The sequence below is a fragment of the Plecotus auritus genome, assembly GCF_963455305.1.
Source record: "Plecotus auritus genome assembly, chromosome: 12".
Taxonomy (NCBI): domain Eukaryota; kingdom Metazoa; phylum Chordata; class Mammalia; order Chiroptera; family Vespertilionidae; genus Plecotus; species Plecotus auritus.
In genome coordinates this window covers 5,632,615-5,658,985 of record NC_137778.1, presented here as the reverse complement: position 1 = coordinate 5,658,985, position 26,371 = coordinate 5,632,615, and the positions used below count along the sequence as shown (strand labels likewise).

Here is a 26,371-nt window from a genome sequence, read left to right as displayed (position 1 = left end):
CTTACTCCCCAACTTGGAATATGTGAAACCAGAAAATTACCCCACAATGTGGTATAATGAAAAGATCAAAATATTGGGAGTCAGAAGACCTATATCTGAACCCCCACTCTTTGCCACATTCTAGCTATTTAGTTTGGGCAATTTAGCCTCTCTGAGCGTGCTTCCTTATTCATAAAACAATAAAATCTAGTTAGTGATTGTGATTATCAAATAAAACAATGCACTAAGTCCATTGAGGAGTGTCTGACATATAGTAAATATTTTCTCATTAAATGTCAGCATCCTCCCTTGCTTTTTAGCTCCTCCCTCAATTGCATGTGATCTTGGCAAAGTCACATCAATCACTTCTCTGAGCCAATTTCCTCATCTGCATCTATAAAATAGACACATGGCCTCGAAGTATCCTGTCACTCCGTCTGCAGTTCTTCCCGGCCTTGCTTCCAGGCCAACCCCCGCCCCCGCCCCCCAAGCCTCGCCCGGGGTCTGCGCGGCTTTTCAGTTCTCCCGTAGACGCCCCAAGCTCCGCTGCGCTCCCATAGAGGCGTTCGCCTTTTCCCTTTGCAATTGGGTGCTCAGAACCTCCACCTCCTCAGCAATGTGCCTATGGCGGGGCCGGAGCCCGCCAGCTCCCGCCCCTCGCCGGTGATTGGCATAGGACCTGGCTGGTCCCCGCCCCCGCTTGACGGACGCCTGGGCCTGGCACCGCCCTCAGTCCCGGGCGCTCGCTGGCCGGGGTGTTGGGACCGTTAGCTCGCCAGGCTGGCAGGCTCGGGCCGCGGCTCCCGGGGCGGCAGGGATGGAGACGATGCGAGCGCAGCGTCTGCAGCCGGGAGTGGGCACCAACGGGAGGGGCACCCTGCGAGCGCTGCGCCCCGGAGTGACCGGGGCTGCGGCTGCCCCCGCCACACCCGCAGTGGGCTCCCCGCCGGCCCCACCGCCCCCCGCACCGCCCCCGCCGCCCCTGCTCCTGTCCGGGGCCCCCGGGCTGCCACTGCCCCCCGGCGCCGCGGGCAGCCCGGCGGTGCTGCGGGAGGCAGTGGAGGCCGTGGTGAGGAGCTTTGCCAAGCACACGCAGGGCTATGGCCGAGGTGAGTCTGCGGGTCTGGCCTCCTGCGGGACACCCTCTGCACGGGAGCCTCGCTCCCACAGTCCTCTGGATCGCTTTCCTGGCGCAGAGCCTCACATGCATTTCCTTTTGGGGAGTTTCCTTCTGCGCTACACGCTCACACACACACAGACACACACACAGACCCCCCCCCCCACACACACACACACTCACACACTCATACACACCCCTCCCCTTCACTGAGTTACTACTATATTCTCAGGGACCCCCTTGTACAGATAAAACCCTCTTTTCTTCCCAACCTTTTCTCCTTCCGAAAGGGAATGCCTTCTTTGGCTGAATGCCTTCCAATCTCTCTGCCTTCGAGGACCGGTCCCCATTGTGTAGGATCCCATCCTTTATCTCAGATCCAAGACATTTCTCACCCATAGGCTCCCAGTCTTTCTTCCGTGACCCCCAACCATTCCTGGGCTACCTGTGAATTTACTCCATCTCCTTGACTTCTTCATTCTTTTCTTACTGTCACTCTGAAATTTCCAGTGCAACTTCGGATTCGCTGGGGAATTCCGTAGTTCCTTCACAAGCTGCCTCTAATAGCTGTGCTTTTAAATCTGGGGCCATCCCATCGCGCTCGCACCAGCTTTCTGGGACTTAGTACCTCGCTTTCGTGTCTTTTTTAGTACGAAGCCTCTAAACTCCGGCCTATCTGTCTGGCTCTGTTTTCCTGGCTTTTGCCCAAGAACTCAGGATAAATCCTAGGCCTTGGCTCTTTCCATGTTAAATTCTGTGGAAATGAGCCAGGCAGAAACCCGAGTTCCATTAGAAATCTTCATCTTAAAGATGCCTAATTTCTAGGGCTCCTGAGAAGGGGAATGTGAAGATTTTCTTTGTTGTGGTGGTTAGCCAGTGCAGAACTTCCTGAGTTTGAGCTCCAGATTTCTAATGTAACAAGGAATATATAGTGAGGGTGTGGGATACAGAATTTAGGTCTGGAATTTCTGAGACATCACTTCTCGCTGTCTGGTCAGTCCTGTCGGACACGGAGTGACTAAATCTGTAACTTTCCAGTTTAATAATAACGCAGAGAAAGAGAGCAGGACTTTCTCGGTAGACAGGAATGAGGTTGTTTTTCTCCCTAAGAAAGTGTAATGAAAAGAGCACATACAGGGTTTGGAGTCAGACAAATCTGGATTAAATCCCAGATTAAATCTCTGCCACTTACCACTATGTCTTTGGGGAAGTGACTTAACCTCATTGAGCTTCCACTTCCTCCAGGGTTAATTATGTGGATTAAATGAGATACTGCTCCTAACACATAACGGTACTTAAAAATGATGTGTATTATCTCAAAACTTATTGGTTCATGTTTCCTTGGGAAGGACACATCTCATTTTCTCCCACTCTTCAATGCTGACAGTGTAGCCCGAGCAGCGTGGCTCAGTGGTTGAGCACCAACCTGTGAACCAGGAGGTCATGGTTCAGTTCCCGTCAGCACATGTGCGGGTAGCAGTCTCTCTCATCACTGGTGTTTCTCTCTCTCTCCCTCTCCCTTCCTCTTTGAAATCAATAAAAGAATGTTTTTAAGAAAACGAAATCCCGACAGGGTGTACCTAAAGATTCCTAGGAAAACAGATTTTTAAGTCCACTTTGTTATATGTGCCTAAGGTTATATTTACCAGCAGTTTCCCTTTGTTCTTCAACATTCTGAATTTCCACCATGGAGCAGGCTCTCTGCTAGGTGCTGGGAATACAGATGCATATAATTCTGAAATTCATCAGGAGGGAATGCAGTTGCTTTTCTAGCTTAACTCCTCCATGGAGCAGGCCTACGCGATGGAACTGCCACCAGCTACTGTCCTGCTGCTTCAGGTGTCTAAGATGAGACCAAGGAAGAGTCTGCCCCTGAGCACAGGAGCTGCCAGACTCCATCACTCTCAGTCTCAGTCCTTCTTGGAAACGTACAGGCGTTTACTAACATTGTAGAGGAGTGTATCCTTTTTCTTGTCTGTGCTGCCTGGAGAGCCTCTGATTTGGCTAAACTGAGTGTCCTGTAAAAACCTTACATTTCCTTAGGAAGGCTGAGGGACCAAGGGGATAGGACTGACAAAGAGCAATCAGGCAGGCTGCAGATTCTGCGGCAATTCTCTCTTCCAGCCTCCCTGCCTCCCACCACACTCCTCATTATTTTTGAGTTTCTCATTTCCAGTCTGGGTGTCCAGCCAGTACTTTGGGAGAGTTTGGCAGATAGTTCAGCTTCAGGCAAGCAGAATCTCAGCCGATTTGGCTCAGAAGTCCTTCGCCACATGGAATCACTTATTCTGCTTCGATGAATAGGCAAAGCTGCCCTTGGCATGTGCCCCCATACCCTTGTGACTGATGGCATGGTATTTGGGGGCTGGCTCTATTCCCCTGAATAGAATTTACCTTGGTCTTTGCCCAGACCATTCCCTGACCGAATCATCTTCAATTCACATCCTTCATCTTCTGGCAGCTCCCAGTTCACCTTTTCCAGTCATGGTCTTCAGCTTTATCTTCACTCGGGTAGGATCTCAGCACTTACACAAAACAAACAAACCAAACTCTTCTTCCTGTTTGTCTATATCCCCCTCACCGCCAAATCCCTGCCCAAGATACACACATAGCTCCATATGCTGTAGGATCTTTTCTTTTTTAATATGTATTTTTTATTAATTTCAGAGAAGAAGGGAGAGGGAGAGAGATAGAAATATCAATGATGAGAGAGAATCATTGATCGGCTGCCTCCTGCACGCCCCTTACTGAGGATGGAGCCCACAACCCAAGCATATGCCCTGGAGCAGAATCGAACTCGGGACCCTCCAGTCCATAGGCCGATGCTCTATCCACAGAGCCAAACCGGCAAGGGCTGCTGTAGGATCTTAATTTGTAGTGTGTAGGACTTAGAATCAGAGAACCTGGCCCTCTTAAATAGTGGCTGTGTGATCTTGGATAAATTATTTAATCTCTCTAGGCCTCATCTGTTTCATTCATGCATCTAACAAATATTTATTGATCACCAACTAGATGCAGTGGTGAACAAGACAGATACTCAGTCCCTATCTTCACGGAACTCAAAGTCCACTTTACAGAGCATGTATGAGGATTAATGGTGAAATAAAGCAGATAGTACAATAGAGAACTGGCTTTGGAGGCAAACAAACCTTGGTTCTAATCCTGGTTTGGCCCCTGTGGCCTGTTTTTTTAGCTTGTTCACTTTTTATAAAATGAATATTACAATACCTGTCTTGATTAAATGAGATAATAGCCCTGGCCAGGTAGCTCAGTAGGTTAGAGTAGTGGTCGGCCAACTGCGACTCACGAGCCACATGCGGCTCTTTGGCCCCTTGAGTGTGGCTCTTCCACAAAATACCATGGCCTGGGCGAGTCTATTTTGAAGAAGTGGCGTTAGAAGAAGTTTAAGTTTAAAAAATTTGGCTCTCAAAAGAAATTTCAATCGTTGTACTGTTGATATTTGGCTCTGTTGAGTAATGAGTGTGCCGACCACTGGGTTAGAGCATCGTCCTGATACACTAAGGTTTCAAGTTTGATTCCTGGTGAATGTAAGGTGTGCAACACATAGTACTAATGAGTGATTGCTATTGTTATGCATTTGGAAATGCTTTAAAAACTGTGCATATGATAGGTATGTTAGCATTACCATTTCCTTTGCCCCCCTTTTCCCACATGGAATACATAGAGTTCCCTTCTGATGTTTGACAGCTGGAAATCTCTAAATTGGCATGACTGACTGAATGACTTTCCTTTCTAGGCAACTTCTGCCTTGCTCTCTTCACACCTATTTTTAAAAAATTATTGTTCTCCCTTTATATCACCGTATGGTTACGTGATTGAAATTCTGCCCAGCTTTCTACTAGGTTGAACAATTGAATCTTGTGTAGTGTTTTCTATTTAGTTGTTTCTTTTCCTCAGAGTCCAGACAGCTTCTCAGCCTTTAAGTGACCATTGAGTTAAATTGATTGGTTGAATATTTCCAATCTTTGGAATGTTGGATTAGACCCTGTCTCAGTTTTCTGTGCTTGCTCTAACAAATTATCCCAAAATTGGTAGTTTAAAACAACAGAAATCTACTCCCTCACAGTTCTGGAGACCAGAAGTCCAAAACCAGTACCAGTGGGCCCAGATCAAAGTGTCAGCAGGTCTGCGCTCCCTCCAGAGACGCTCTCAAGGACCATCTGTTTGTTTGTCTCTGCTAGCTCCTGGTGGCTGCCAGCATTCCTTGGTTTGTGGCTGCATCACTCCCATCTCTGCCTCCATGCTCTCACTGCCTTTTCCTCTTCTGTGTTTCATCAAATATCCTTCCCTGAGGACATTTGTTGTTGTATTTAGAGCCCACCCAGATAATCTCCCCATCTTAAGATCATTAACTTAATCACACTTACAAAGTCTTTGTCCCATGAGGTCACCTGCACAGCTGCAAAGATTTGGACGTGGACCTCGTGGCAGGGGCATCAGCCTACCACAGCCCTCTCCCAAGGTCACTGTCACTTTGCAGTCCCTTCCTTCCAGAGAGTCTGTGCACTGTGGCCCATTCAGGGGTAACCCTACAAATGGGAGCAGGAAATGTCAGGTAAAATACTGCTCACCAGCTTCCCTGTCTTCATAACAATGTGAGTTCAGTCAGGCCAGCCTACTCCCACCCTCCTTGATCAGGGAGCACCTTCTCACTCACCTTTCAATTTCGTTATCTATTTATCCATGCTCCCACCACAGAACTGTGTTTATTTTATGATATAAAATGTTTACGGTCATTTCCTGTGTTGTTTTAATGTTTTTACTCTGGTGGATGTGCAATCTAAACCTCTCATTCCACTTAGACATTCACATAATATTTTATCTCCTAAAGCAAAACCAAAATTTCCCTTTTTTGTTGCTATTTAACATCAGGGTACAAGTAATTAAATATTCCTGTATCTTGGTCTTTCTTCTCCCTTTCAGCCCAGCATCCGTCAGTGGCTTCCAAAAAGCAAGTGTAACTGTCAGCTGTGCAGGTCTCAGTCCTTGCTACCCCTCCCCCCATCTCACCGTTCTTTAACCATTCTTATGTAACCCGTTATTTATATCCATGGTTACTCACTGAAAATCTTATAAAACTATGAGCAATACCCCCCACACACACACACACACAAATACTGATATGTGCACACACATAATTCTCCTATAGTTTTAGGGGGATTTTGAACCCCCATAAAGCTTAACCACGGACTGGGCCTTAGCCGCTGGGTTAAGATTCCCAAATTGAAATGGCATCGGGAATCTACATTCACACCCCCAGCTCTGCCACAGCTGTGTGAGGCGGAGCCAGTCACTTCCCCGGCCTTAGCCTGAGCTGGACTAGGTCATCCCTAAAGTCCCTTTCGGCTCTAAAAATAAGCGTGTCTGTGAGCATTTTCAAATGCAGAGCACAGTTCATTGCTTTTTTTCCTGAGCACTTGCCCAATTTCCCAGTTCATATTCCCATTTCTGAAACAAGGCTCCCTATTTCCTTTGGCTTTGAGAAATCATTAAAAAATAGTCCTGTGCTCTGTCCCAAGAGGGGTTTAACTGCATATAAAATGGACGCATGCTTTCTGACAGGACCTTCCCGTTCTCGTGCTCTCTTCTCCTTCCTTTATCTCCACACTCGCCCTGCGGATTGCATGTAAGCAGAGCTGTCATCCAGCGCATTGTGTTAAATTGTCTCAAAGAGGGAACCGGGCCTGAAAAGATCTCAATGGAAAGAACAAAGATGGCTAAGCTTTCTGGGCAGCAGTGACCTTTGAAGAGGCCCTGCCAAAACGAAGGGTGGGAAAGAGTTTCCTTTTCATGCTGTCTTTTCATGGAAGAATGCGCATTCTAAAAAGTCAGTTAAATATAGGGTATTAGAAAAGAGCTTATGCTGCTTTTCAGACTCTGGCTGGTACGTGGAGTGCTTGCTTCAGCTGTAGAGCAAGTGAGATAACAGTTGCCATTGGCCACTAGATTTTTAATGCATTGCTGGCAGGGAATGTATGTTGTTTATATTTGATTCCCTAATGCCTAAAATAGAGCGATGCACCTATCACATGTCAAATGTTTGTTTAATGTGTGTGTGGCAGCCATGAAAATGTGCTCTTCACACCCTGGCTGGTAGCTCAGTTGGTTATAGCATCATCCTGTTACACCAAGGTTGTGGGTTCAATCCCCGGTCAGGGCACATATAAGAATCAACCAATGAAAGCATGAACAAATCTCTCTCTCTCTCTCTCTCTCTCTCTCTCTCTCTCTCCTCTCTCTTTCTCTTTCTCAAGTCAATAAGAATTTTTAAAAAGAAAGAAAATGTGCTGTCCATGCCCCCTGCTGCAGGGAGCATAACTGACTGACAGCCTTACCCTGCTGCCCCTCGAGGTCCATCACCACATTCGCACGGAGTCTACATATCCTGTAGGCAGTTCCCAGCCAGGGACTGAGCGCAGCAGGGGTACTAACGCAGGCGCGGCCTAGTGAGATGTGGGACTCCTTTGGCATGAAGACTTCCCACTGGCCTAGCCAAACCTTTCTTAGAACTGTGCTGCAGTCTCTCGTTTCCAAACCTCCTTCCTTACCTCTCTCCTTCCACAGGTGTCAGACCTTCAGTATGGTCTAAATGCTCTCCCTTCTCCCACCTCCTCCCCAATAAACGTCCTGCATATCTACCCATCTTGCTGTCTTCTTAAAGACAGACCTAAACTAACACAATCCTATATAACAAAAGCCTAATATGCTAAGTGTCTGACCCTTTGACCACTCGACCAGTCGCTATGATGTGCACTGACCACCAGGGGGCAGACGCTCCAACCAGTAGGTTAGCTTGCTGCTGGGGTCCAGCTGATCGGGACTGGGCAAGATGGGCTGGACATGCCCTGGAGCCCTCCTGCAGTCCCTCCCTGGCCTGATCTTGCACCGGTGGGGTCCCTCTCGCAATCTAGGACCCTTTGGGGGATGTCAGAGAGCTGGTTTCAGCCTGATCCCCATAGGCCAGGCCGAGGGACCCCACCAGTGCACGAATCCGTACACCAGGCCTCTAGTATAAAACAACTAGAGGCCTGATGCACAAAACTTGTGCAAGAGTAGGCCTTCCTTCCCCTGGCTGCCGGCACCAGCTTCCCTCTGGCACCCAGGACCCGGGGTTCCCTTGTAGCCCTGGTTTCATCGGGAATGTCATCCGGAAGGATGTCCGGTCTAATTAGCATATTATGCTTTTATTATATAGGATGAATGACAGATGATGTACCATAGAATTGTACCCCTGAAACTTATATAATGTTATTTAACAATGTTACTGCAATAAGTTCAATTTTTAAAAAAGGATGAATGAATCCTTGTAACTGAGAGTAGAAAGTGGTCATGTTGCAAGATATTGGCGAATATTTGTGATGGTTTATTATTATGAGGCTTTAGTTAAAGCCATTTAAAATGTTTGAACCCTAGTCTAGAGTCAAAGTGATCCTTTCCAAATGCAAACTGATCTCATCCCTCCTTCCATATAAAACCCTCAGTGGCTTACCATTGCTCTTAGGATAAAGACAGCACTCCATCATGGCCTGAAGATCCAACCTGGTCTGGTCCCTGCATCCTTTTGCAACCTCATCTTGTATTCTACTTCCCCTTCCTCTCTCTTTTCTAGACACACTAGTCCCTTTATTCACCATATTCCCGGCTGCTACAGACCCTTTGTACATCCATTCCTTCTGTTCAGAGCACTAGTCTCTCACCTTTTTGCCTACTGGATTCATATGTATATCTGAGCTTAAATATCTCCACCTCAGGGTGACTTCTTAAGTAGGTCAGATGTTCCTATAACATTTCTCACCATCTACCCCTTCTTTATAGCACATATCACACTGGCTATTTTAATATCTCTCTCCATCTTTAGACTGTAAGCTCCATAGGAAAAGGAGCAGTCTTTGATTTTGCTCACTCTTATAGCCTAGCATCCAGCACAGAGTCTAGCACAGAGTAGGTACTCAATACATATTTGTGGAATAATTGGGCCCAAGTACTAGGGGGCTGAGGGCCACTGTTCTGGAATACAGTGTTGGGTCTGGAGTTTGATTTTACCCTGTTTATAGCTAATAGTTAGCCGGTTACTGTTTCATGGATGCTGGTAGAAGTCAAGAAATTCTGGTTAAAAAACAAAGGGCTTTATTACTCATAGCAAGTAGCATGAGCATCATGTTTGTTTGCACCAATTCCCTTTGCCTCCCAAGTCCGACATTGAAGGTTTGTTCTTTGTCCCATAGAAAGATATTATCTCATCTGTCAAGGTTTCTTGCTGCAAACACAATCCTAAGAAATGGCCTAAGTACAGAGCAGACACAGTGTTGAAATCTTGCCATACCCGGTGGGGTCCCTCGGCCTGGCCTGCGCCCTCTCACAATCTGGGACCCCTCGGGGAATGTCAGAGAGCCGTTTCAGCCCAATCCCCACAGGCTAGGCCAAGGGACCACACCAGGGCTTGAATGCATGCACCAGGCCTCTAGTATGCATATAAGAGCTTTGGTTAATCTCTTCCTCCCCCCACCCCCTTCCCTCTGAGATTCATCAGTCTGTTCCATGTTTCCATGCCTGTGGTTTCTGCTCCTGCATTGAGCATCTGCCCCCTGGTGATCAGTGCGTATCATAGCTACCGGCCAGTTGGCCAGTTGCTTAGGCTTTTATATCCTAATATATAAAAACCCAGGGTCCGTAACTACTGACCAAAGGCTTGACCGAACACCAGAAGTCAGTCCTGCAGTCAGTGCTGGGTTGCCTTAGCAACCCAGCACTGACTGCCACCACCGGTGTGGGCACCGTGACCCAGCACTGACTGCCGAGGGGGCTGCAGATCAGGCCCGGAGAGAGGCCAGAAGAGAGAGGCAGGGTCTGATCCACAGCCTCCGTGGCAGCTGTTGATCAGCCGTTGCCTCTCTCTTTCTCTCCATGCTTTGCCAGCAGCCGCGTCTCTGTTTCTCTCTGGGCCTCTGCAGGGGCTGCTGATCAGCCCCACCTCTCTGATCAGGCCTGGAGATAGGCCTGGAGATGTTGACTGGCATAGAAACCAACCAATCAGAACTAAATCTGGGTGAACTGTGAGGAGCCAATGGCTGCCTAGGAGGTGGAGCTTTTGACGCTGACTGGCATAGAAACTGACCAATCAGAACCAAATTGGCAGGCAGGGCTGTTGGGGGCAAGATCAGGCCTGCTGGAGAGGGCGGTTGGGAACGAGATCAGTCTGTCAGGGGAGGGCAGTTAGGGGCGATCAGGCTGGCAGGGGAAAGCAATTAGGGGCAAGATCAGGCCAGCAAGGGAGAGCTGTTGGGGGTGAGATCAGGCCAGCAGTGGAGGGCAGTTGGCAACAACCAGGCCAGCAGGGGAGGGCTGTTGGGGGTGAGATCAGGCCAGCAGGGGAGAGCAGTTAGGGGCAATCAGGCAGGCAAGCAGGTGAGCGGTTAGGAGCCAGTGGTCCCAGATTGTGAGAGGGATGTCCGACTGCCAGTTTAGGCCCAATCCCACAGTCAGACATCCCCCAAAGGGTCCCCAATTGGAGAGGGTGCAGGCTGGGCCGAGGGACCCCCCCCCCTCCGTGCACAAATTTCGTGCACCAGGTCACTAGTATATAGATAATATACACATAGTATTCCAGGAGGTGAAAGTAATCTGGCCATGAGTTTGCTTGCCAGAGGCATACACTTGAGAATGGCTAATATGACCATATTTCTTTGAATGGCAATATTATATAATGGTTAACAACACTGACTGCAACCAAGTCTTCCTGGGTTTGAATTCTTGCTCTGCTGCTTTCTAGCTATTACATCCTTGGACAAGTTATTTAACTTCTCTATACCTCATTTCCCTCATCTGTGAAATCCTCCAGGTTGAGCATCAACCTATGAACCAGGAGGTCACAGTTCAGTCCCGGTCAGGGCACATGCTCAGGTTTCAGGCTCGATCTCCAGTGGGGCGTGTGCAGGAGGCAACAGATCAATGATTCTCTCTCATCATTGATGTTTCTGTCTCTCTCTCCCTCTCCCTTCCTCTCTGAAATCAATTTTAAAAATATATTTTTTAAAGTATCTGCCTCATAAGGTGGTGAAATGGGTGACATACATTAAGTGTTCAGTAAATGTTAACACTTATTATTGTGGTGACTATTATTATTCTAGGGCAGCTGGCCAATTGTGGAATAATCTACTTGCACTTCGTCAGGCAGTGATAATGGTTTGCTGACCTTGGAAATGCTGGCTTTAATGTTTAAGTTACCTTCCTTTGAACTAATCAAAATGTGAACTGGAAAGGTGGGGGAGGAGGGCAGGCATGCAAATGGACTTAATCACAGTCTAAGTTTATTAATTTTTAAATGCTTTTAAAGAGACTTAGGAGGGTAGACTCCTAACGTAGGTACAGGTTACAGATCCTCTATTCAAGCAGAGCACCACTTGGAATTGTTCTCTTTGCTGCACTAACTACTTCTCTTTTGTAGTGAACGTGGTGGAGGCACTTCAGGAATTCTGGCAGATGAAGCAGTCCCGTGGGGCTGACTTGAAGAATGGGGCTCTCGTGGTTTATGAGATGGTTCCCTCCAACACCCCTCCCTATGTCTGCTATGTCACCCTGCCTGGGGGAAGTTGCTTTGGGAGTTTCCAGGTAAGAGTTGTAAAGCAGCAGTAGCAAAGGTAATTGCTTTGACTTTGGGTGGTGGGCATACAATGCAATATACAGATCACGTATCATAGAAATGTGCACTTGAAACCTATATGGCGCTATTAACCCTAATCAATGTATTAGTCTACTCTCCTTAGCTCCCTACCTATCACCATTTAAAAGCATTTAAACATTTATTAACCCTAATAAACTTAATAAAAGAAAAAAGATAATTGCTTGGGTGCTGGTAATGGCTTTCTCTATCACTTTGGCCGTTAAATCTCTGTTTGAAGTCACTTATTTGAAGGCCTGAACCAGTTCTGGGCAAATCATTCTGGTAAGCAGCTCAGGCTCATTTGACCACAAAAGAACTTGGTCACATGCTTTTCTTTTTAGCCTGCGAGAAGGCAAACCCACTGTGAACTCGAACAGTGACTAATAACGCCCTTACTCAGTATATCCGACTGTCAGCACCAAACCCATGTTCTGATCTGGCTTTTCAACGTCCTGCCATCTCTTTTTGAGAACGTAGAATCATACTCCTTGCCCCAAGTATGTTTTCATGGGCATTTACTAAGGAAAGCAATGTTTGGGTTCTCTAAGAGATCAAAAGGGAGGGACGATAAATGGTGGAAATATTACTCAGCTAAGTTAGGAGATTCACATTCTCATTCCCTTGACTGCCAGCAGGCAAGTCAGGTAACTCCTCTGGGCCTCAGTTTTCCCATCTGTCATATGAAGGAGAAAGGTCCGATTATTTCTAAAGTCTTTCTAGTGCTAGCATTCTACAATTATATGAAAGACCTGTAATATATGATGATGAAGAGTGGTTGCTATTACAGGGTAATGAGAAATTTGAGTACTGTAAATATTACCATCAAAGATGGATTCTTTACAGATAGGAAGGAAGTCCTCTGAAATGTTAACTTAGAGTCTGAATAGGAATTTAGAAAAGAGAATAGACACTTTTGTTCTGTTTTCCACGTGGTTTGTATAGCCCTTAGACAAAGTTATAAGCCCTGCTGTGTGCTTCCATACACCTTGAACTTCTCCTAACATATCGTAATTGTTTCTCTCTCCTGGGGGATGACACTCCATAAAGGCAGAGATAACATCTGTTTTCTTCCTTGTTCAGTTTTTTTTAATTAATTTATTTATTGAATTTTATTGATTTTTTTAAGAGAGAGAGAGGAAGGGGAACAGGGAAGGAGAGAAAGACACAAAGACAGAATATTTTTCCATTGATTTTTAGAGAGAGTGGAAGGGAGGGGGAGAGACAGAGAGAAACATGGATGTGAGAGAGAGACATTGATTGGTTGCCTCCTGCACTGGCCAGATCAAGTCTGCAACCGAGGTACATGCTCTTGACCAGAATCGAACCCAGGACCCTTCTGTCCGTGGGCTGATGTTCTATCCACTGAGCCAAACCAGCTAGGGCCAACCCGCCACCTTTTGGTGTATGGGACGGTGCTCCAACCAACTGAGCCATACTGGCCAGGGCCCTTGTTCAGGTTTAAATCCCTACCATGGAACTCAGCACTTAAGTAGGCACTTAATAAATCTGTTGCATGAATGAGTGCCATTGCAGCCCAGTTCCTGCCCCAAATAGAAATGGCCCTCAGGAAGCTTCATTTAAAATCAGATAGCTACATTTCCCCTTAGAGCCTCAAGCCATTTCGGAGAAATAATTATGTGCCCAGAATGACTAATGTTTATGCTTTCTCTTCTTTCCTTCCCTTCTCATACTTCATCATATTGCTGAATAAGGACTTGATTATTTTATGGTGATGCCCAAAGCTGAACCATTGTAGTAATTTGATTTCTCTTATTTCCTGAAAGAGTAGGATTATCTATTGTGGCCCCCTTTGGATGGTCTGTTTTATATTCACTTTGGCAGCTGAAATTTCTTCCATTGGTTTTTTTCATCGATGACCTCTCAGAAACAGCATTAGACAGTGGAGTGGACAGCAGGCTAATAAATAGAAAAGTAGAAACAGAGAAATTGAAGAAGCAAGATTTAGGGTTAATGTACCAAGCTCCATATGATGTCTCAGAGAGACCTGTCAGCTAAAGGAAATTGGGAATTATTGATAATTAAGGATGGTTAAGTAGCAAACATATCCTGGGCTATTTTTAAAAATTGTAACATCACTTACCTCCTTTCCTCTAATCCTAGTCATAAATGACAAAGGGGCCCAGCTGGGTGTGGCTCAGCGGTTGAGCGTTGACCCAGGAACCGAGGTCACAGGTTTGATTCCCGGTCAGGGCACATGCCCGATCAATGATTCTCATTCATCATTGATGTTTCTATCTCTCTCTCTCTCTTTCTTCCTCTCTCAAATCAATGAAAAATATATATATGTGTGTATATATATATATATATATTTTTTTTTAAATATATATATTCCATTGATTTTTTACAGAGAGGAAGGGAGAGGGATAGAGAGTTAGAAACATCAATGAAAGAGAAACATCAATCAGCTGCCTCCTGCACACCTCCCACTGGGGATGTGCCTGCAACCAAGGTACATGCCCATGACCAGAATCGAACCTGGGACCTTCCAGTCCGCAGGCCGACACTCTATCCACTGAGCCAAACCAGCCAAGGCGAAAATATATATATTTTTTAAAATGATGAAGGGTATGGAGGCCTTTGAAGCAGCCAGTGAAGATGAATTATAAAGGAGTACTCTGGTGCCTAGGGGTCTGAAGTTGAATGATGAAATCAGACTGTCCCAGATACCTGTGTCGGATACAATGTGAAAATATGAATTTTTAATTTTTCTTGCTTTCATTAGGTCAGCCTTCCTTTCCCTAGACGCCCCTCTTCTCCTGTGTCCACGGGGGATAAAGAAGACTACAGATTCCTTCTTCAGACCTTGGGCTCTGCTCAGGGATAGCTCCTTGGTTCATTACATTATTGGGGGAACTGCTCAAGCTCAAAGGGAAGGCCAGGAGTCCCAGATGAGAGTAGCGTCCCCCGGCAGAAGCAGCCTAGACAGTCTGCTCTAACCTTGGGTTATCCAGAGGGATGAAAAGTCTTGCCTGTCCACAGAACAAGAGAACAAGACACAGATTTCTAACGGGCTGGCCAGAATCTGGCTTTTGAGTAATTAATTCTGTTGACAGTTTAAACAGGGCTATTTTTCATACCCAGTGATTATATGCTGACTTCAGCAGCCTTCCTCATTCTGCTTTCAATTTGGTATGAGCTTTAGCCATCTCCAGTTCTTTAATAACTTCAGGATGTCGAATCAAAATTACGTTTCCAAATGCCCCCACCATTTACAATAAAAATGTTGGAGGGCGTGTTGAACCAATGATTTATCCAGAGTGTCCAAGTGTCTTCTACCCCAAGTGTTTCCCTCCCATTGCGCCTTCTCTCTCTCAGACATACACATATGCTCTCTCTCCCCTGCCTAGTTTTGCCCCACTAAAGCTGAGGCCCGGCGGAGCGCTGCGAAGATTGCACTAATGAACTCTGTGTTTAACGAACATCCTTCCCGGAGAATCACTGATGAGTTCATTGAGAAGAGTGTCTCTGAGGCCCTGGCATCTTTCAATGTAAGTTACTTGGAGTTGGAAGGAAGGAGATGGGAGATGGGAGAAGAGGCTGGCTGGAAGTCTTGCCTATTGGAAACAGGGCATGGATTCTTGTTTTATTTCCTGTCTACGTCTCTGTTCTGTTTTTTCTCTGTCACTCTTTTGTATTACATGCTCCACATGTCTCAGTCTCTAATTCTGTATGTGTGTTTATGTCTTTGTTGCTATTTCCTTTTTTAAAAAATATATATTTTTTATTGACTTCAGAGTGGAAGGGAGAGGGAAAGAGAGATAGAAACATCAATGATGAGAAAAATCATTGATGGGCTGCCTCCTGCACGCCCCACACCGGGGATCAAGCCCACAACCTGGGCATGTGCCCCCGGCCAGAATTGAACTGGGGACCGTTCAGTCCAAAGGCTGACGCTCTACCCATTAAGCCAAACCGGCTAGGGCTGCTATTTCGTTTCTTTAATATTTGAAACATTTGTATCTCTTTGGTATCTAGAAACCTTTAATTCAAGACTTATGCAATTTTAGAGATATTACAAAACAAAAGTTGAGCTAGAATTTTGTTTTCCCAGTTTTGGTTTTAGATCTTCGCTCCTTCTTCCTTCACTGTTCTTTCTTTTAATATGACTATTTTTATTGTCACTTGTCTCCTGCCTCCATTCTTTTATTCTATTAATAAATAATATAAAGAATACTTTATGCCCTAACCGGTTTGGCTCAGTGGCTAGAGCATCAGCCTGGGGACTGAGGGGTCCCAGGTTCGATTCCGGTCAAGGGCATGTACCTTGGTTGCAGGCACATCCCCAGTTGGGGGTGTGCAGGAGGCAGCTGATCGATGTCTCTCTCTCATCGATGTTTCTAACTCTCTATCCCTCTCCCTTCCTCTCTGTGAAAAATCAATAAAAAATATATTTTTTAAAAAAGAATACTTTATAATACAGTGTCTTGGCCTTTTTCCTTTTAGGAATGGGGAAGATAAGTTATTTATTCTCTTTAAAAAGAACATTTGTTCTTTCAGATGATGATGATGATGACTAACCATAGCTAATCCTAATTATTTACTTTGTGCCAGGGATTGTTCTAGGGATTTATATGTATTATATCTCATTTGATCTTTAACAACAGTCCTGTGATGTGTAAGTACTATTATTGCCCCTGTTTTACAGATGAAGAAACTAAAAACACAGGAGTGAAGTTTTGCCTAAAGTGATAGTGCTAGTAAGTAGTAGAGCCAAGACTGGAACCCAAGCCAACTTAGACTTTTCTAGCTTACGGTGCATCTTAGAAGTTAACACTACCTTCTCCCTCCCTCCCACAAGTTCATTGACAAGCTGATAAAGTCAGATCAATTTTCTGTTTTTATCCTCTTTGCATTTAAGGTGTAATTACATATAATAAACTGCTTCAGTTATCTGTTTTGTGAAGTAGTGTTGAGCACTTCATTTATTAAATTTTTAAAAATATTTTTTCATTAATTTCACAGAGGAAGAGAGAGATAGAAACATCAATGATGAGAGGAAATCATTGATCGGCTGCCTCCTGCACGCCCCCTACTGGGGATTGAGCCCACAACCCAGGCATGTGCCCTTGACCAGAATCAAACCCAGGACCCTTCAGTCCACGCTCTGTACACTAAGCCAAACCAGCTAGGGCAGTGTTGAGCACTTTAAATCATAAGTTGGCTTCTCTTTGTTACCTAGGCTCCATCTGTTCTTCTCCTATTACTCTTTACCCCAGTCAGCAGTATCTGCAAGGAAGAAAAACATTTTTATATTAATCAAAGCCAATTAAAATTAAGAAAATATATTTTTCACTCATTACCTAATAAAACAAAACATTAATTTGGATTATAGAAAGAGGGGTTGTGATCAGGGGCTCTGATTCTTGTTTTGAAATTATGATTCTACTAGCTATGTGACTTCGAGCAAATCATTTAATCTAAGTCTCAGTTTCCTCATCTGTAAAACAGGATAACAATTATATCTATTGCCCAAACCGGTTTGGCTCAGTGGATAGAGCGTCGGCCTGCTGACTGAAGGGTCCTGGGTTCGATTCCGGTCAGGGGCATGTACCTTGGTTGTGGGCACATCCCCAGTTGGGGGTGTGCAGGAGGCAGCTGAATCGATATTTCTCTCTCATCGATGTTTCTAACTCTCTATTCCTCTCCCGTCCTCTCTGTAAAAAATCAATAAAATATATTTAAAAAACAAAAAACAAAAAAATAATTATGCCTATTACATGGGATTATTGGATAAAAGAGAATACACTGGCCAGATTATTATGATCTCTGAACGCATAATAATCAGCCACTCAGTGTGTGTATATATATTAGAGGCCTGGTGCATGAATTCGTGCATGGGTGGGGTCCGGCCAGCCTAGCGGGAGCATGGGGGGGACATGGGCAGTTGGCCAGCCTGCCTGCTGTTCGAGGGGACAATTTGCTTATTAGCCTTTTATTATATAGGATATACACTGAGTGGCCAGATTATTATGTGTTCAGAGATCATAATAATCTGGCCACTCAGTGTATATTCAAGCACTTAGCACACGTTATCTTTTTAGATACCTTTGGATGTGAGTAATAGAAAATATCACTTCAAATTGACTTAAGGAAATAAGTAACGGATGGAAATTTATTATCTAACATGACAGACAAGAAGTTCAGAGGTAGAGCAGATTTCAGGTCTGGTTGATTCTGTGGATCAAGAATGTCATTATCTGGCCCAAAAATTCTTTCCATCTCCACTCAGCCAGCCTCTTCAGTGGTTCTCAACCTTCCTAATGCCGCGACCCTTTAATACAGTTCCTTATGTTGTGGTGACCCCAACCATAAAATTATTTTCGTTGCTACTTCATAACTGTAATTTTGCTACTGTTATGAATTGTAATGTAAATATCTGTGTTTTCCGATGGTCTTAGGTGACCCTGCTAGCGGTTCTCAACCCACAGGTCGCGACCCACAGGTTGAGAACCGCTGCTGTAGAGCCTAAGACCATCGGAAAACACTGATATTTACATTACGATTTATAACACTAGCAAAATTACAGTTATGAAGTAGCAACGAAAATAATTGTATGGTTGGGGGTCACCACAACATAAGGAACTGTATTAAAGGGTCGCGGCATTAGGAAGGTTGAGAACCACTGCTCTAGATGTTGGCTTTGTCCTTGGGCAGTCTCCCCTCAGGGTTCAATATGGCCATGAAATTCCAGACATTCAGACACAATTACATTCAGAGACAGAAAGAGACCTTTCCTACCCCTTACCAAGTATTCTGTGATTTAATATTTATTGAATAAGTGGAGTTCATTACTAGCCATGTGAAGTGTATAAGTGTCATTTGAGTTAGAGCTTCCAAGCTGGTGTGCCATGCAGCTCTGGTGTCTCCAGATAGGTTACAGACGTGCCATGCTATTGATCCTCTGCCCCACAGCCTCTGCGGGCAGGCCGCTCTGCCAACAGTCTCCTCTGTATGTCCCAGTTAGCTGCACAGATATCATTACTGTCTTGGTGCCACATCATGGAAAAAGTTGGAAGTACTGAGGAAGGTATCATATTGAACAATTATAGGCAAAAATGAAAATGGTTGCTTGCTTTAGAGCCCTAAATCCTAACCGTGAAGGTTACCTGTTTCCTTCCTCCTTCTAGCTTTTCACTTCTAAATCCAAATGTTGTGATCTTTTCTTCACCACAGAGATTAGCTACGTGTGGCATGATTGTTTCTCATGAGCCACAAAACAATATGGGATGATCCTGAGTAGTTCCGACTTACTGATTCTAACACAATGAAAACAAATAATAATAGTTTGCTAGCCCTTATGGTGTTCTTACTAAGTGTCTGCATTATTTTAGGTGTGATATCAATACAGTAAAACCCCGTAATACAGTACCCCACAATAAACTGAATTTGGGTATAACTTGATTGGCTCCTGACCTCTACCCTGTTCCCTTCCTCAAAGAGAGCAGAATAAAAGTTCTTATGTTGAGCGGTGGGGTGTATGGTGTGGAACTGGCTAGAAAGAGCAAGCAACTTCTCAGGAAGCAGGAGGAGAAAGTTGGGTCCCTGTGTTCCCAGTAGTCTCCTGGCCTTATTTTCCTAGATCAGATTGACAAAAAGATCACCAATAAACCAATACTCTTTTTTAAAAAAATATATATTTTATTGATTTTTTACAGAGAGGAAGGGAGAAGGATAGAGAGTTAGAAACATTGATGAAAGAGAAACATCAACCAGCTGCCTCCTGCACACCTCCTACTGGGGATGTGCCCGCAACCAAGGTACATGCCCTTGACTGGAATCGAACCTGGGACCTTTCAGTCTGCAGGCCGACGCTTTATCCACTGAGCCAATCCAGTTAGGGCTAAACCAATACTCTTATTAGTCACCAGCAATACCTTTATTTTGGAAGTTCCAGCCAGCCCCAGGACCTGGAATTATCCTCAATAATATTTTTTCATTGATTTTTTTTTTTGAGAAAGAGGAAGGAGGGGAGAGAGAAAAATCAATTTATTATTCTACTTATTTATGCACTCATTGGTTGATTCTTGTATTTGCTCTGACTGGGCATTGAACCCCCAACCTTGGCATATCGGGATGGCACTCTAACCAACTGAGCTGCCTGGCCAGGGCTCACTAAATAATATTAAATTATCACCAAATAGCACCAAACCAGAGCAGATGCCAGTATGGATTTAGATTGTGTAACTGAACACCAGGTCCAGTACAATTATGCACCCACATTGTATATGACTGGAGTTTTAAACGAGATTTATTACTTTTTAAATTAAAAATGTTTTAACTTAATTATTTCTCAAAACTATCCTATAAGGTAGAGCTATGATTATTCCCATTTTACAGAGGCGGAAACTGAGAAACAGAAAGTTTAATGACTTCACCAAGGCCACAAGACTATTACAAGCTTCAGTCCATGCTCTTAATATATATATATATATATATATATATATATATATATATATATATATATATAATTTTTTTCTTTTTTTTGCACACACTATGCTTACAGGTAGGACGATGTATTTGTTCTAGCCCTGCAGCCTCATTCACCAGTAGAAGACACATTAGTAAATGTTCAGGAGGCCAAACTGCTACCCAGAATTTGCCATGCTTACGGCTCCTACTGTCTCCCTTTAAAATGCATTTACCAACCCTGGCCAGTGTTGACCTATGAACCAGGAGGTCACAGTTCAATTCTCAGTAAGGGCACATGCCCCACTTGTGGGCTCTGCCACTCATAGGGGGTGTGCAGGAGGCAGCCGATCAATGATTCTCTCTCATCATTGATGTTTCTATCTCTCTCTCTCTCTCTCCCCCTTCCTCTCTGAAATCAATTTTAAAAAAGTATATTTAAAAATAAAATGCATTTGCCCAATTGCTCTCTAGTCTAGTCCAGGGGTCCTCAAACTTTTTAAACAGGGGGCCAGTTCACTGTCCATCAGACCGTTGGAGGGCCGGACTATAGCTTAAAAAAAAAAACTATGAACAAATTCCTATGCGCACTGTGGGCCCGGGACGAGTCGGCTGCTAAGCAGGACAGGCAGCGGCACCCGGCGTGCCGGATAAATGTCCTCGGCGGGCCGCATGTGGCCCGCGGGCCATAGTTTGAGGACCCCTGGTAGTCCAATCCCACATGCTGAACTCACTCTGTTATTTTGGCTAAATCAGGGCTCTTCTCTGTGTTTCAGTGTTCTCCCTTGTAAGATAGGGATAATCAGATTGACCTTTCCTGTCACCTGAGTTAAAATGTGTGACAACTTTGGAGTCCTCTAAGGTGATGACCAGCAGAATAGCCACCAGCCACATATAGTTAATGAACACTTGAAATGTGGCTCCTATGAATTGAGATGTGCTGTAAGCATGAGACACCAGATTTTGAAAACTTAACACAAGAAAAAGAAAAATATTTCATTAACAATTTTTATACTAATTACAGTTGAAATAATATTTTGCATATATTAGGTTAAATAAAATATGCTATTAAAATTGATGTATTTTGTACTAATTATGTTTCTATCAGACAGTACTGCATGAGGGGATAACTCTAATTGAAAATCTTCATCTATTCCTCTGTTACAGGGCAACAGGGAGGAAGCTGACAACCCAAATACTGGGATTGGTGCCTTCCGATTCATGTTGGAATCCAACAAGGGCAAGTCAATGTTAGAATTCCAGGTACTCTTCAATCTACTTCCCTGACTCTAATAGCGTGTGTGTGTGTGTGTGTGTGTGTGTGTGTGCGCGCACACACACTTCTCCTACTAATCCCTAACACATTGATACTCAACTGGGAAGGAAGGGAGAGGCATGGAAACATGGAACAGACTGACAAATCTCAAAGGGAAGGGAGGGGGGTGGCGAGAAGATATTAACTAAAGAACTTATATGCATTACCTATGGACACAGACAATAGGGTGGAGAAGGCTTGGGGCAGGGCAGGAACTGGGTGCAGGAGGGCAATGGGGGGGGGGAAATGGGGACATCTGTAATACTCAATAATAATAAAATTTTTTAAAAAGGAACACAGTAGATGATAAACATTTTCTTTCCTTCATGCAATATTTTGGAAGATCCTATCATAAACTGACAATTAAAATTAAGGTGCTTTGTTGAAGCACTTTGTATATAGTACTTTTCCTTTAATACTCAAAGCATTTACTGATCAGAAGTCAATATATAATTACATCATTCAAACCAACAGTTTCAATATGAGTTCTAACCTACAAATAAACAATAAAGTGCCCTAAAATGTTTTTTGAAACACTGCTTTTATTTTTTTAAATTTATTTTTTAGAGAAAGTGGAAGGGAGGGGAAGAGACAGAGAGATGTGAGAGAGACACATTGATTGGTTGCCTCCCACACTTGACCCAACCATGACCTAGCCGAGGTATGTGGCCTTGACTGGAATCCAACCTGGGACCTTTGAGTCCAAGGGCGACACTCTATCCACTGAGCCAAACCAGCTAGGGCTTTATTGATCTTTAGAGAGAGAGAAAGAGAGAGGGAGAAAGAGAGAAAAACATCTATGTGAGAGAGAAACATTGACCGTTTACCTCTCATGGATACCCTGATCAGGGATCAAACCTGCAACTTGAGTAGTGTCCTGACCTGGAATTGAACCAGCAACCTTTTGGTGCTTAGGACAATGCCCAACCAACTGAGCCACAGTGGCCAGGGCTAAAATATTCTTCAAAATAGAAATACCTTCCTTCCCCTGAGGGCAGATGAGAGTTGGTGTAAGAGATGCTTCCGCAAATACAGGTTGTGAAAGGTTCCCCATGTGATTCTGCTGCAAACTCCCAGTATTAAATCCCTTCATGTTTTCTTGCCCCAGGAGCTAATGACAGTTTTTCAGCTGCTGCACTGGAATGGCAGCCTTAAGGCCATGAGGGAAAGACAGTGCTCTCGGCAGGTAAGAGATCCTATGGGGGAGGGGAGCCTGGCAGAGGGACTATTTTGAGATGGCCGTTGTGTTAGAAATAATCAGGCCTGTGGACACCAAAGTGCCCTCTTCACTCCTATTATCTTGCCTGTTTAAATCTTAGCTGTGATTCTTTTGCTTCCCTGGCTTCCCCCGCAAGGACATTTCTCTTAACAATCTTAGCGGGCTTAAGTGCTGACTCCACTTAGGACTCCAAGGCTGAGTTCCTAGTCCCAGTTGGGTCAGTGTGGTATGAACCTTTACCTTGTCCATGACCGTCACATTTCCTTCCCCTCTCTAGGAAGTGTTGGCTCACTATTCACACCGGGCCCTGGATGATGACATTCGTCACCAAATGGCACTGGACTGGGTGAGCAGGGAGCAGAGTGTGCCAGGGGCGCTGTCTAGAGAGCTGGCCTCCACTGAGCGGGAGCTGGATGAAGCCCGGCTGGCAGGCAAGGAGCTGCGCTTCCACAAGGAGAAGAAAGATATCCTCATGCTGGCTGCTGGGCAGCTGGGCAACATGCATTCTTCCAACTGCTAGGCATCCCCACACAGTTCCCATCCTCTGCAGGCCCTTTGATTATGTCCTTTCTAAGATTTCATATGATTTCTGTACATACTTGCCCAATTTTATACTTTAAAAATATACATATACATATATATATATATATACATACATATGTATGTATAAATTCTACACCTGGATTCCTTTTTGCTAAGAGATCCCTTTTCTTCTAGTTTTTTGATGTACTTTCATTTGAAACATCTCCACTCCACTTTACAAGAAGAGCAGGCTGCCTTTGGAGCTTTGCTGGCTTTGACACTCCCAGAAATTCTGTGTAGTCATTTCAGTAGCACAAGATTAACTGTTCATGTCTCCTTTTAAAATAACAGGGAGCTTGAATAAGGACTCTGTCCCCCCGCCCCATTCCTGCTTTCTCTTAGACTCAAATAGGTTATGAATATGAAGCCTGCAGCTTTGGTTTATCTTGAGCTGGGCCTACTCGGTACCAACTTGTTCCTCCAGTAATGATGTCCCCTAACCTACACCACGCCTCTTCACCACTACCTTACTCCCCCTCTGATTCCAGTTGGTACGAGGTAGGAACTGGAGATCTGGCTTCTCATTTTTAAAGTCATTCCTGAGAAAGTGCCAAGGAATGAGAGAGGAATTATAAACACAATTCATAAGGGTTTGTCACCTAAATTGCTTCTGGGCCATAGAGACCATACCACAGTCCGGATTTCTGGATGTAGTCTACATTACAGAAGGAATCAGGGTTGAAGTTGCTTATCTTTCAATATTCCCTTTCACTCCTGCTCCCCGGCTCCCCTAGCGTAGTTAAGCCCTGTATTTAGACCTTCCTGCCTGCAGAGATTGGTAGAAGGCAAAACATATATCCCTCCTCACTCTCCTGCCATCATTTTGCTCTTTGGAAGGATTATCTGTCCTATTTGATGAGGGCCAAGTTCCTCTCACTGCCACCAAGTTGCTGCTGTCTACTACCTTAGATGTTCATGCCTTAGATTCACATTTGTTTTGTTTTCTTTCCTTTTCTCCACATTGATTATTAGAGCATGAATTGATCAGGTAAATTAGATGACACTTTAGCATTATGGCACTTCCTAACTGGAATGTTGGGAGGCTGCAGGAAGGGAAAGAGAATCAATGATCAGCTATTTGTGTTTTTAATACTGTTCTCTTCCCCACCACTCTCCTGGGTGGAATAGGAGAGGAATGACCTGGAGTACAGGTAAAACACTCACCTTTGGGAGAATGTTTTGTAGATCTCTCTACGATATATTCCCCCCTTGTTTCTGTAGTCTCCTTAGTACAATGTTATAGCTCAGTGCACTTTCTAAAGTGAGCTTGGGAAGTTTAATGTTTCTACAATTTGACTTTCCATTTAATGATTATACACTTTGCTTTCAGAAATAGGTTAGGAAATAGGCCACAAATATTCTCTTTTGGATCAGATGGGGACAAGATGAAAGTGAGCTTTCTCTCTTTTGAAATCATTTATGGGATCAAAAGTAAGGTATCTAGCAACAAATGTTCCAGTGCTTGAAAGGGACTTCCTTGAATTCTCCAAGCCCCTTCTCTGTATTCCATGAAATACATGTAGGGTTGGTGCAGACGCTCCTGCATTCAGCAACAGGTAGTGTCTATTCAGTTTTTACTGATATTTATAATCCAGAAATCATAAACCTTCATTTCTACCCTTTCTCTGGGAAGTGTTAAGGGGTGAGTTGTGGGAAGAACTTATCTTTGCACCTCCTGGATTTACTATTTTTCTCAAATACCAGCCAGTAAGATCCCGAAGAACTTGAGAAAAATTGTTCCCTGATCTGTACACTTTTGGTGTTAAAGATTTTACTTATCTTTTTAGTACTTTCTATGTATTTTATATGTATAATTTTATACAATTAAAATAGTTTTTTGTCTAGTGTGCCAGATTGACTCTTTAAGACTTTTGTATCAAAGGAGTTATAAAATGACCCTTTCTTTACATATATAAAAAAACATAATTTTTATTAGTATTTTTGGGGTGGTAGAGATAAGATTGTATTGCTGGGGGGAAGCATCCTGCCTCCCCTTCTCCAGACATTTGAGAAGCTGGGTTTTGTTCTTAGTTCTTTCTCCTTAAGTTCTACCCAGTTCCACTTGCAATCTCACCCCCTATGGTGGTCTAAACTCTATCATACACACAATTCTCAAATCTGTTTCTTCTACTGCAACCTGTTTTGAGCTCTTATATCTATATTTCCTTATGTTGGACATCACCTCCTGAATATGACACAAGTTCTTTTAACTCATATACTCAAAATAAAACCCATTTTCCATACATGCTCCTCTCTGAGGCCCCAAATCAAGGCGAGACTCTAACCAACTGAGCTACCCAGCCAGGCTCTGCCTTCGCTCTTGACATCCTCCACGCTACTGTCATGTTTCTTTCTAGAACCCTTAATGCCTGTGCTTCTCTTCCTGGGACATGTGAGAAGCAGTTATGTCTTTGTTTGCTTTGGCCTATGAGGCATCTGGAAGCCACTGAAGAACCCCATGGGAAGAGATGAAGTCAAACAGCTCTCTTGTATCTTCCCTAACAAATGGCATTGTGTCTTAAAAATATTAGAGGTGGAAGCTACACTAACCTCTTCCCAGGACCAAACTGGAATTACAACTAAATTATAGAAAAATCATCCCGATTAACCAACTGAGGACTAACTGGAGAGAAGCCTTATAACTAAGGATTTACAGAAGGAGCCACATCAAGACTGGTAGGAAGTGCAGAGGCATGAGAGGGCTGGCTGGGCTCCTATAGGCGGCAGCTGAAGTTCCAGAGGGATATCTCAGCTGCCGGGGGTTCCCCTGAGAAGTCTGGGGTCTGAACCCCAAGCAGGGCTCCCTAGCCTAGAGCACCAGAACCAGGAAAGGCACCCACATAACATCCAGCTGTGAAAAGCAGCAGGGTCACTGTCCACCAGGAAGAGAAGACTAGAGATGCAGGTACCCTCTTAAAGAGCCAAACCACAAAATTTCCTTTGCAGCCACTACCCCTGGGTTCCAGTGGAGGGAGGGGAAAGTCAGGTTGGTGGTTCTGGGGAGAGTTGAAGGATCAGCCACCAGGAATCCTGCGCTGAGTCATTCCCCCA

General features: G+C 44.4%; 2 protein-coding genes across 2 annotated transcripts in view; one reads left to right on the top strand and one right to left on the bottom strand.

Moving 5' to 3' along the window:
• The window catches only part of POLR3GL (RNA polymerase III subunit GL), a 52,779-nt gene that overhangs the window by 18,810 nt on the left and 7,598 nt on the right, over positions 1-26,371 (bottom strand). The window contains exon 2 of the mRNA XM_080647386.1: positions 16,974-17,024. The gene's annotated coding sequence lies outside the window, so the exon portion shown is untranslated. The remainder of the gene's footprint in view (positions 1-16,973; positions 17,025-26,371) is intronic.
• Positions 737-25,169, top strand: LIX1L (limb and CNS expressed 1 like). Its single transcript, XM_080647384.1, has 6 exons — positions 737-1,088; positions 11,562-11,725; positions 15,146-15,286; positions 21,372-21,467; positions 22,628-22,705; positions 23,016-25,169. Exons 1-6 carry the CDS (start codon positions 797-799, stop codon positions 23,256-23,258), a joined length of 1,014 nt encoding a protein of 337 aa, XP_080503510.1. The 5' UTR covers positions 737-796; the 3' UTR covers positions 23,259-25,169.

Bases quoted from the DNA above. Each gene is read 5' to 3' on its own strand.
- LIX1L (XM_080647384.1), top strand. From the start codon at position 797: ATGGAGACGATGCGAGCGCAGCGTCTGCAGCCGGGAGTGGGCACCAAC. The intron at 1,089-11,561 runs GTGAGTCTGCGG...TCTCTTTTGTAG, and splicing joins CACGCAGGGCTATGGCCGAG to TGAACGTGGTGGAGGCACTT. The intron at 15,287-21,371 runs GTAAGTTACTTG...CCTCTGTTACAG, and splicing joins AGGCCCTGGCATCTTTCAAT to GGCAACAGGGAGGAAGCTGA.